The sequence below is a fragment of the Camelina sativa genome, chromosome 14, assembly GCF_000633955.1.
Source record: "Camelina sativa cultivar DH55 chromosome 14, Cs, whole genome shotgun sequence".
NCBI lineage: Eukaryota > Viridiplantae > Streptophyta > Magnoliopsida > Brassicales > Brassicaceae > Camelina > Camelina sativa.
Genome location: NC_025698.1, coordinates 14,323,290 through 14,333,243, shown reverse-complemented (window position 1 = coordinate 14,333,243; position 9,954 = coordinate 14,323,290). Strand labels below are relative to the sequence as shown.

Below are 9,954 nucleotides of genomic sequence, written 5' to 3'. Positions count from 1 at the left end.
AACAACAACAACGACAACGAGGAGAACAGTTTTAAGGATCCATACAACTCCGAGTGGGAGAACGAACAGACTGAGGAGTTTGTTGCGGGGCAAGGCACTAATCAGTTCAAGCCTTGATGAAGATTGTTATTTGATTTCCTCTCAAGACTACTAGCTACACTCTTCAGAAGCACTTTCTTTTATTTTCAACTAAGTTATTACTTATCGTTGTTTAGTCAAAACTATATCGTTGTTATCATTGCAACAAATTAAAAGTGAAAGGGGTTTGTGTTTTTTAAGTTGAGGTGGGTTTGCTTTTTTATGGGGTTTTGAACTTTGATGTTTGCGTTTGCATATATTATTTGGAGAAAAGAAAGGTACTAGTTTATATATATATGGTGCTACTTTATGTTATTATTCTCTTATGGTAATTTAATCACTTTTTTGGTAATTTTATTTTTAAAAAGTTTAGTTAAAGACTGTATGGATCTCCATTATTAAAAATGGGACCAAACGTGACAACTTATAATGATTTATAATGGGGGGACATGAAGATGCCTCTTCCTCCTTGCGTAAGTGCAAAAGAGAAAGTAATAATTACTTGCACAACAAATATTTAATTTTAATGGATCTAGAAAACATATGCTCCACTAGATTACAATCGAAAATACATATTGTCGACGCCACAAAAATCTTCTCAAAGATGTGCCTTAATGTTAATTGGGTACATCAACAGTTGCCAGTTGCCACCCACAGGTCTAACAGTTCTATATATCAAGCTGTCAACCCAATTAGCCTTTAGTACCTTCAATCACGTTTATTACGTTTGTGTATAGTCTCCTTAAGTAGTGTAGTAGTAGTCCTTAAGTATACAATAAGAATTTAGTGTAATGGGGTATAATATGGCCTGGAAGGCTGGAAAAGACCAAGAGAAACGCCGGGACAAGTAAAAGACAACGACAGTTCCAAAGGCACTCACTTAACATTAGCAATAAGAATCCACTCTCTCGAGTCTTTACTAGGAAAAGAAAAGTCCTAATTCCGCTAATCACGGCCAACATAAAGCACAAATTATAACCCCCTTTTTTTTCCTTTTCTGGATTTATTAACTTTTTCCTAAAAGAAATCATATTATTAAATAGTGAAAATATTACCACCATGCCGGTACAAATATTTACAAATTTTACTAGTTTATATATTAAAACATATTTTTCTGTGCTAATCGTGAAATCATAGCTAAAACAACAGTGTGTGTGTGTGTTTTCTGTTCGTTAGTTTATACTTGAGTGACACTTAAAAAAAAAAAAAAAAATTCCAGCCTTCCAGGTTCTGCAAGTGAAACTATGAATGTTCAAAATATATTCCAGCATGCTGAAAAATACTACATGTTGTATACCAAAAACTTTAAATTAGTGATTTGACACGTGTCACTTATTCGCAAAGCAATTCCACCACGCTTCCAGTAAGCGCAGCTGCATCTGATCCCTTACGCAAAAACCCTTCGCAAAAGCCCTAATCTCTTTCTCTCTCCTCTCCAAGAAGAGATTAAAAAAAAAAAAAACCAAGTCGAAAGATCTGAATCGTTCAATGTCTGCCGCCAGGTCAGTCTTCCGCTCCGCCGCAAGCCGAGCATCCGCAGCCGCGTCTAGGTTCTCCACCGGACCCAAGCCTATGCCTTCATCGGCGCGGTCCGCGTTTCGGATGCCTAAACAGAGCCCTCTTTCAAACCGCATTTTCAGGTAAAAAATCTTCTCTTAACCCAGAGAGCACTGAGTTTGTCGCTAAGTTCGTTCTATAATCGATTCTGAATTTTTATGTTTGCGGGCGGATTTGTTTGGAATGTAAAGGTCTCCGGTAGAACTGAGCTGTTGCGTGGAGACGATGCTCCCTTACCACACTGCCACTGCATCCGCTTTGCTCAATTCGATGCTCTCAGCTTCACGACGTGGTTGGATCGTTGAAGGTACCTCACTCTGTTCTTATCACTATCCTATTGTCCGATGATTGAAATGTACCAACTAAGCTTCAATCAAAAATGCCACTTTTGTTTTAGTCTCGTCTTTTAGGTTAGGTGAATGTTAGGTTACTGAGACGAAACCTAGTGTTGAAGATGTAAATCATAGTGTTGATTATTGATTAGACAATTGACTTGATTCGTCAGTTTGTTGCGTAATAGTGGTAATGATTCATCCACTGGTCATATGTTAGCTCTTATATATCCATCATATGCTTGTGGATTTTCCAATGTACGGTTCTTGTAGATAGACACAATAAAGTCCTGGTTGTTGGTGTGGGTTCGGTTTCGAGTTGTTATGTTTTTGTACCTAAACAGTCGTGGATCGTGACTCTATTAGTGTAGTGAATGTGGCGTTTTTTTATGAGTTCATGGATTCTTTTAGTTCTACACTTCTCTGGCACCTCTGAGTTTTATTTGTTGTGTGCAGTATTGATGAGCACCTTAAGTTTCTTTTGCGATTATGGGATTTTACTTTCCTTATGTCTGTATTTTTCCCAGTAATTAGTATTCATAGGTCTATGCCCTTGAGATCTTGGTGTTCATAGGATCAGAAGTCCTTTCTTTTTACAAAATTTTTTCTTCTGCATCCAATGTTCTCCTAGAATACTCTACTTTTGAATAGTGGGATAGTATAACGTTCTACTGAAGTATCTATCAGTAACCTTTAGCAGAGTCTGTCTTTTGGCATCTTTTCTACATATATTTACCCAATTATCCAATGTGTTGCATTCACTGAGCCAAAAATCAATCTTTTTTTTTCCTTTGTAGGGCTAGACGAGACTAGATGAAAGAACTATCAACAAGAGTGATGTGAGTCAATTTATCCTCTGGTCTTGGAGTTAGGTCTTTTACTTGATTTGCCATCATAGTTAGAGATTGTTTTCAAAAAGGGATTATCTTAAGCAAACAAATTTCCAAGAAAAATGGGTTAGTTTGTGGTTGATTCTGTGTGATAGGATTCGTTGATAATGAGATTGAATATGCTTGGAATATTGACATGATGTTATATTTTCTATGAACCTCTGGGACTAGAACGCTTGTCATTAGCACAAAAATCACACTGATACAAAATTGTATTCACTCAGATTGCAATGATGATGTATGATGAAATTACTGGGGAGAGGTCAGCGATGCATGCAGTCTATAAGACAAGGTGGTGGTGTAATGAAGCTGTTTTTTTCTTTTTTTCTTTTTTGGTTTCTTGAACTTGATCTTAGGGCAGTTTATAGGGAGAAGAAACCATTAGAAGTGATAAATAATCGAGTCGCATCTCTTAGGTCACAAGGTTTACCTTTTTCTGTATTACCTTGATAAATTGTGTCGAAAAGTTCTAATGGAGTGTTTGTATTCTGTTGTTGTAGATGGATGACTCTTCTTCTCACCATTGCAGTGGCCAGAAAGATTTGTTTTAAGAGTTGTTAGATCACTTGTGTTGATTCTTAAACCATAAGATGTGGTTCCTGCAAATGTTTTCTACTACTTTATTTACCTTTATAAAAATATCAAGTGAGTTTCTTGAATCAGTTAACATGGGTTCTTACTTCTCACATCACACCGCCTTCTAGTTTGTATGCATCTGAAATTATATCTCTTGAAAGTGAAGAGGCAATTGTAATATAGAATAAAACAACAGAGCTAGATTTTGATTTGACCATATGATATTCATATTCATATACTAAAAATAAAAAGACCACTTAAGGAGCCATAGTAGTCAGAGCCTGAAAACATAACATGTGACGAACGTAGAGTTCACACGTATTGCTGAATTTAGTAAACAATTTGATTCCTTGACTTCAGTGACTCAGAAACGAACAAGAAAGTCATGTAAACTTTCCAAAATGGGTGTAAATGTGTGTACAAATCCCTCATTCTCATCCTTATTCCTGCGTGGTCCCATTTCAAAGAGGATATAATATCTACAGTTTAGACAAAAGACATTTTTCGTATGAGACAAATTATAGACTTAGGTCGGAGGTGGAAAATTATGATCATATCTAACTATACTAGTATTTCCTGAGCCAATAATATGTTACATCCACCATCTACAATAGAAAAAAAAAAAATCTTATGGATGTGTTTCTTAGCTTAAAAAGTTAAAATATGTAATCTTTTTGGTTGTTTTGTTGTAAGTTCTTTTTGTATAGCCACACATTTAGCACATGCCAAAAGAAAAGAAAATTATGAATTTGTTATACGTTTCTTGATTTCAATCATCCACCAACATATCCGGCGATGAATCATCCAATCATAATAATGCATGTAAAAAATCTTTACTTACTAAAAAGTGTATCATTATTATCACAAATCAAACAATACATTGAGCCGGAAATAATACTAGAAAAATCATCAAAAACTTAAAAAGGAAATAAATGATTACAGACACACACTCACTAACTCATGCACAGATACACACATACGTAAAATACGTTAGTAAATTACAAATTAAATCATTTGAGCAACTTTGAAGTTAAAAAAGAAAAGAAAAAGCAACTTTGAATTGTTTTCACAACTTATTATACCTTTCTCTTGCTTTCTTGCACCAAAAGCTGTTCAACAGTAACCCTCCTCTCACACACCTCTTCTTCTTCTTCTTCTTCTTCAAATCATGCTCCTCCTCCGTTCTCACTCTTCTCTCTCTAAATCTCTCCCATGGGTTATCTCTCTTCTTGCAACTGCGACTCCGCCGTTGCGATCTGTGATTCCTACAACTGGAACCCTCGTCGACGATCGAAACGTCATCATCCTCCAAAACTCCGAATTTTCAGCTACGACGAACTCGCTGCCGCTACTAACGGCTTCTCCGCCGGAAACTTCCTAGGAAAAGGAAGCCACGGCAGAGTTTACAAAGCTGTTCTTGACGACGGAAAGCTTCTCGCTGCCGTCAAGAGAACAACGCTCACCACCACCACTAACAACGTGAATCAAGCGGACAACGAGATCGAGATCCTAACACGAGTTCGTCACCGTTGGATGGTCAACATAATCGGTTACTGCGTTGACCACCGGAGAAAAACGAAACTCTTAGTCGTCGATTACATGCCTAACGGTACACTTTACGATCAGTTACATTCTCGTTGTTCGTTACATCCACCGCTCAGTTGGAACCGGAGAACCAAACACGCGCTCCAGATCGCGTCTGTAATCCACGCTCTTCACACGGCGGAGACTCCAGTGATCCACCGCGACATTAAGTCGTCGAACATCCTCATCGACGGCGACGGTAACGCAAGGTTAGCAGATTTCGGATTAGCTTTGATCGGAAACGTTGGCGACGAGCGATTGAAATGTACGCCGCCGGCGGGAACGCTGGGGTATTTAGATCCGTCGTATTTAGCGCCGGCGGATCTAACGGCGAAGACCGATGTTTTCAGCTTTGGGATATTGTTGTTGGAGATGATCAGCGGTAGAGAAGCCATTGATTTGAGTTATAGTCCGTCGTGTATCGTTGATTGGGCGGTTTCGTTAATAAAACGCGGCGAGTTCGCCGCGGTTTGTGATCCGAAGATTAAGAACCGTCCTTACTCCGCCGTGATTCGGGAATTAGCGGTTATGGCGGCGAGGTGTGTTAGATCGACGGCGAAGAAACGTCCAGATATGTTAGAGGTCGTAGAGTGTTTGAAAACGGTGAGGAAACTATCTCAGGCTTCTCCGGCGTGGAATCGTCTACGGCGAGGGAGTGAAGAGAGATCGGAAAACGTTTTCGCGGTTGAGGAAGAAATGAAGGAAGAGATCCATGTGAGGATCGTGAGAGGAGGAAGCAGCAGGAAGAACCGTAAGGATAGTAATGTATTACACGAGAGAATAGTTTCGGAGGAGGAGACGTTGCTTTCTCCGCCGCCGCAGCTTCGTCGTCGGAATTTTGTGTTGAGGTCGAGATCAGTGGGAGCGAAAGTTGGACCTGATCCAAACGAAGACATTGGAGATAACGAGACGGTGGTTACACTCAGAGTTCTTATCGAGAAAGAAAGATCGGTGACGACGACGGCGGCGGCGGAGATGAGGCTGAGAAAGTCGAGGTCGGTGGGGATTGTACGTAGTAATAAAACGGCGTCGCGGAAGAAATATTAAATGCGTGTTTTTATTAAAAAAAAGTCAGCTATTTTGTTTGACCGTTGCCTGTTTTGTTTTCTATTTTTGTTTATTTCTTTGTCTCATTTTGTTTGTTTTATTTTATTATTATTTATTGAGCTAATATTTGGATTTCATTGTTTGTAATTTGAATTGAATAAAAAGTATGTTTGCTACAAATTTTTCAAGGTGATTTGAACATAAAAGTTTTTAAAAAGTCAGAAAGAAAGAAAGGGATACACTTGAATATCATAAAGTTGAATTAGAAAAATGAGTAATAGTCACATTGAATAGTTTTTTTCTTTCTTTCTTTCTTTAAAACTCGGTTTTGTCAAGATGAAGTTGGTTTTTTACCTAAATTTGTATGAATCTTTGGTATTTATTTAGCTAGTTTACTCTATTTTCAAAAGACTAGTAAAGTCTGTTTTAAATAAAAATAATAGTAAGATTTTTTTTGTTTTGTATTTTTTTAGCGACAATGACCAACGATTAAATCATGTTTTCTTTTGTATTTCTTAACTGGTTTTGCATAATCAAACAAAGACTTGGCTTCACGTCGCACTTGTATCCGCTCTAAATACCTCCTCACGGTCCACAAACACGACATCACGTCGCACTTGCCGCAGTCTGTGGTAGGATTTCTCGCTGCTATCATTTGACGTGTCATTGACATCAAAGACATAGTTGTGAAACAAACAGATTTTGTGATTCAGTGAAATTTCTAAAAGAGAAGAAACACAAAACCGTTTCAATTTCATCCAAATATGTTCTACACAAATATGTATATCTAAATTCAACAGTATCCAATATACAACGAAGCATTTACATCAACAGATAAATAAAATTTTCACAACCCAAAAACACGTGATCAAACGCAGCTAACCACAAACTGAAACCTGCAAAAATCCAACAGACACACTACTACTTGTGTTCCCACTTAGACACCCCTCCATGTCCTTTCGAAGTGCATGAATCCTTCAGACCAGCGAATCTTCCGACATAACAGTAAGCAGAGAGTACTTAGCTTTGATTGAGATCTTGCCTGCCTCAACACAGAGCTTAGCCCCAGTCACTACCCAATATCCAGGGGGTTCCTCTGGACCTCTCACCACCTCCTTCATGTCCACAAGATTTAGCAGCTTTGGTTTCACTGGCGGAGATGGCCCCCTAGGATACACTGCAGAGTTTAGATCAATCTTAGACTGTGGCTTTGTTGTTGCCGGGTTTGGATTTAAACCGGCGCTGAGTCGTGTACTAATCATTGAGAAAACACCCGATTTGCGAGAGTTTGTTGAGAGATTATCCCAGCATGATTTACGTATAACAGCTGAAGCATCGAGTGAGAAACCGAGCCTCAGGAAGAGAACTTTCCTCATCCCCATTCCTTTAACTTCTAACCACGCTTTGGTTACAATAGAGGCGGTGTCATCAGCCCGTGCTCCGTTGTACTGAACTGGGAAGGTGCAAACGTGTGAGAATATTCCCCATTTCACAGGTTCATAATACCCCTTTTCTTCTGGTTCATCTATGGGTTCATAGGTGTCATCGTGTGAGAGATGGAGACTTGGAGGACATGTAGAGAGGTGCTGCAAATGAATTGCTAGATGATCTCCTTTCTTCCCCTCCAGGAAGAAGCGTAGTCCAGTTACTGGTCGCTCACATGAATCAACCTATAAAACAGTTTTTGAGAATCGAGCAAAACGTTTATTATCTACAGCAATGTGAAGAGCATGTGTTACCTTTGATGTGTTGACATATAATTTTGGACCCAACAAAGAGAACTGAAGGGACGGAGAACTTTGTTTTCTGCGGCGTAGTCCAAGAGGGAGATCTCCATAAACAGGAGCCCATTGGCGTGGAAGTTGAAACTCAAGAAACTGATGCAACTCTTCTATCGGTGGCTTATCTACAACATTATATACAACAACCTTGTTACCTGAATGAACCGTTGAGTAACTAACTAAGATACAAAAGCCAAAATGCAGAGTGCTCACATCGAAGGTATAAGTTCACCGCATGACTAAGAAATCCTGTTCCTGGTAGACCACTCAAGAGTGAAGTTATAGGGACAAAGCACATTGATATGGCATTGGGTGATTGTGAAATTGTTGAGAGCCACTGATCATGGCTTTGTCCGATATCAACACCTCCTCTTCTGACACAAATGCTCACCATATCCTATAAAGATGAAAAGTTTAACTTCCGAGTTTAAGCATACAGAACCCATAGTAGTGGAAAGAAGAAGCAGACCTCGTTCTTGGAGCGCAAGATAACTGGGCGACTAACCGAGGCATTTAATGGTTGAAATCCCCACTGAAGAGGATTCTCCTCCTGCAGAACCATCAAACATTTCAGATTCCATTGTGATTTAAATGCAATGAAGAACGATCGAAAAAACTAGTAAAAGACTTATTACATTTCGCTTTCCGGAATGAACAGCAGCAGAAGAGATACTTTCAACTGGATGAGCAGAGAATCTTTTGTCACCCAATTGCTTCAACAGTTTCTGGACTTCCTCAGGCTCATGATTCGAATTACGCAGCTGCTTCATGTGAATAACATCTTTCCCTCCCATAGTCACTCCAACAACTACATGAGTACCATATTTCTCAATAAACCTGTCATATAAAACACACACCAAAATCAATCTTACCCCTTTACAAAAGATCCAAACTTGCAGTCAAAGAGCAAAACTTTATTAGTTACCCAGAAAGTGCAGCAGAGTCCCAAGAAGAAGGAACTTCACGTTTGACTTCATCACGTAGAGTAACTTGCGACCTAACGAGCTCTACACTGTACAAACTAATGAACCAACCATCATAAGCTAAAGTCTTGACAGAGCTCGCATCTTTCTGCCAACATCTGTTAAACTCAAACATAGTATTAAACATCCCTGATGGTATCTTCCCAGACAGAGACATATCTTGATTAAACTTCTCCGACATCTACACACAAAAACCACTCCAAATTTTAAAAGGGTTTCACATAAACACGAATCAGTTAAAAAAGATCAAGTCTTTAGGATAGTCTAAAACCTGATTAAAAGAGAGTATATCGGAGCGTAATCGAGTACGTTCGCCTTTATCGCACTTAATCGAGCTGGAGACGTTATTAACAACGATCCCACCGGGGAAAAACAAGTCACGGTTCCGGGTCGGGTCAATCTCGACTAGCCTAGACCCGTCTGGTGTAGCTTTACAGTAAGAGAGACGAACATCGGAACAGAGGTCATAACCTAATCCGATCACTGATACGGCTTTCTCGGCGGCGGATTGAGCATCGAGGCGGGTGAAATTGTAAGCCATGGGATAAGAGAGAGAGAGATGATGATGATGATGATGATGACGAAACAAAAGGGGAAGAGGAAAATTTCAAAAAAGATTGTGGCTTTGAGTGGTGAAGAAGACGAAGACGAGGAACGAAGCCATTTTTGAAGTGGTCAACGGTGTATGGCTCACAAAAGAGCAAAGAGACTCATACAAAAGGAAAACAAAATATTTAGTCAACACGCAATTACTTTGACTTTATTTGGTTAAAACTTAAAACGTTTGAATTGTTTGGTTATGATATTAAAAAGTGTGTGAATATGAAATTGCTTAGAATAATATTTTTTACCTAATTTTTTTTTAAATGTTGATTTAGTAGCAACAACTAATACATAAATGATATTATTTTATTTTAATATATCTTGTTTGAGGATATACCTAGTTAGGCTGATGATATTTGACTAAGACAATGTAAAAAATTCATGATCAGCAGATTTGTTTTGTAGCTTTTTTGTCCAATTTTCTAACTCAAAAACGAAATTGATGGTTACTAAGTGTTTTACAATTTGTCTTTTAAATAATCAGTATGTTTTAAACTAATAAATTGATCAAACTTCTGGCGGA

At 38.6% G+C, this 9,954-nt stretch overlaps 4 protein-coding genes across 8 annotated transcripts in view; 3 read left to right on the top strand and 1 right to left on the bottom strand.

Moving 5' to 3' along the window:
• Positions 1 to 393, top strand: part of LOC104741452 (probable ATP-dependent RNA helicase ddx42) — a 2,738-nt gene extending 2,345 nt beyond the window's left edge. Inside the window, exon 2 of the mRNA XM_010462334.2 lies at positions 22 to 393. Coding sequence (XP_010460636.1) covers positions 22 to 117 — 96 coding nt within the window. The 3' untranslated portion in view covers positions 118 to 393. The remainder of the gene's footprint in view (positions 1 to 21) is intronic.
• Positions 1,497 to 3,543, top strand: LOC104741451 (protein NUCLEAR FUSION DEFECTIVE 6, chloroplastic/mitochondrial). 5 transcript variants are annotated; one of them, XR_760318.2, is made up of 5 exons: positions 1,497 to 1,718; positions 1,827 to 1,942; positions 2,765 to 2,806; positions 3,082 to 3,149; positions 3,358 to 3,543. XR_760318.2 is itself a non-coding variant. In XM_010462331.2 (4 exons), exons 1-3 carry the CDS (start codon positions 1,567 to 1,569, stop codon positions 3,099 to 3,101), a joined length of 288 nt encoding a protein of 95 aa, XP_010460633.1. In that variant the 5' UTR covers positions 1,497 to 1,566; the 3' UTR covers positions 3,102 to 3,149; positions 3,358 to 3,543. The 5 variants fall into 5 exon arrangements, 4 of the variants coding, with proteins under 4 accessions (XP_010460633.1, XP_010460632.1, XP_010460631.1 ...); XM_010462331.2 differs by lacking the exon at positions 2,765 to 2,806; XM_010462330.2 differs by lacking the exon at positions 3,082 to 3,149.
• Positions 4,378 to 6,147, top strand: LOC104741450 (serine/threonine-protein kinase-like protein At1g28390). Its single transcript, XM_010462327.1, has one exon. The coding sequence runs from the start codon at positions 4,646 to 4,648 to the stop codon at positions 6,062 to 6,064; it is 1,419 nt and encodes a 472-aa protein (XP_010460629.1). The 5' UTR covers positions 4,378 to 4,645; the 3' UTR covers positions 6,065 to 6,147.
• Positions 6,792 to 9,521, bottom strand: LOC104741449 (MACPF domain-containing protein NSL1). Its single transcript, XM_010462326.2, has 7 exons — positions 9,100 to 9,521; positions 8,771 to 9,009; positions 8,481 to 8,682; positions 8,315 to 8,395; positions 8,059 to 8,242; positions 7,804 to 7,970; positions 6,792 to 7,734 (listed from the first exon to the last, which is right to left on the bottom strand). The coding sequence occupies exons 1-7, from the start codon at positions 9,367 to 9,369 to the stop codon at positions 7,042 to 7,044; spliced, it is 1,836 nt and encodes a 611-aa protein (XP_010460628.1). The 5' UTR covers positions 9,370 to 9,521; the 3' UTR covers positions 6,792 to 7,041.

Excerpts from the sequence above, each read along its gene's own strand:
- LOC104741450 (XM_010462327.1), top strand. The coding sequence starts at position 4,646 with ATGGGTTATCTCTCTTCTTGCAACTGCGACTCCGCCGTTGCGATCTGT.
- LOC104741449 (XM_010462326.2), bottom strand. The coding sequence starts at position 9,369 with ATGGCTTACAATTTCACCCGCCTCGATGCTCAATCCGCCGCCGAGAAA. Across the intron at positions 8,683-8,770 it reads GACTCTGCTGCACTTTCTGG|GTTTATTGAGAAATATGGTA; the intron begins GTAACTAATAAA and ends TTTATATGACAG. Across the intron at positions 7,971-8,058 it reads GGTGAACTTATACCTTCGAT|ATAAGCCACCGATAGAAGAG; the intron begins GTGAGCACTCTG and ends ATAATGTTGTAG.
- LOC104741451 (XM_010462331.2), top strand. The coding sequence starts at position 1,567 with ATGTCTGCCGCCAGGTCAGTCTTCCGCTCCGCCGCAAGCCGAGCATCC. Across the intron at positions 1,719-1,826 it reads CTTTCAAACCGCATTTTCAG|GTCTCCGGTAGAACTGAGCT; the intron begins GTAAAAAATCTT and ends TGGAATGTAAAG. Across the intron at positions 1,943-3,081 it reads ACGTGGTTGGATCGTTGAAG|ATTGCAATGATGATGTATGA; the intron begins GTACCTCACTCT and ends GTATTCACTCAG.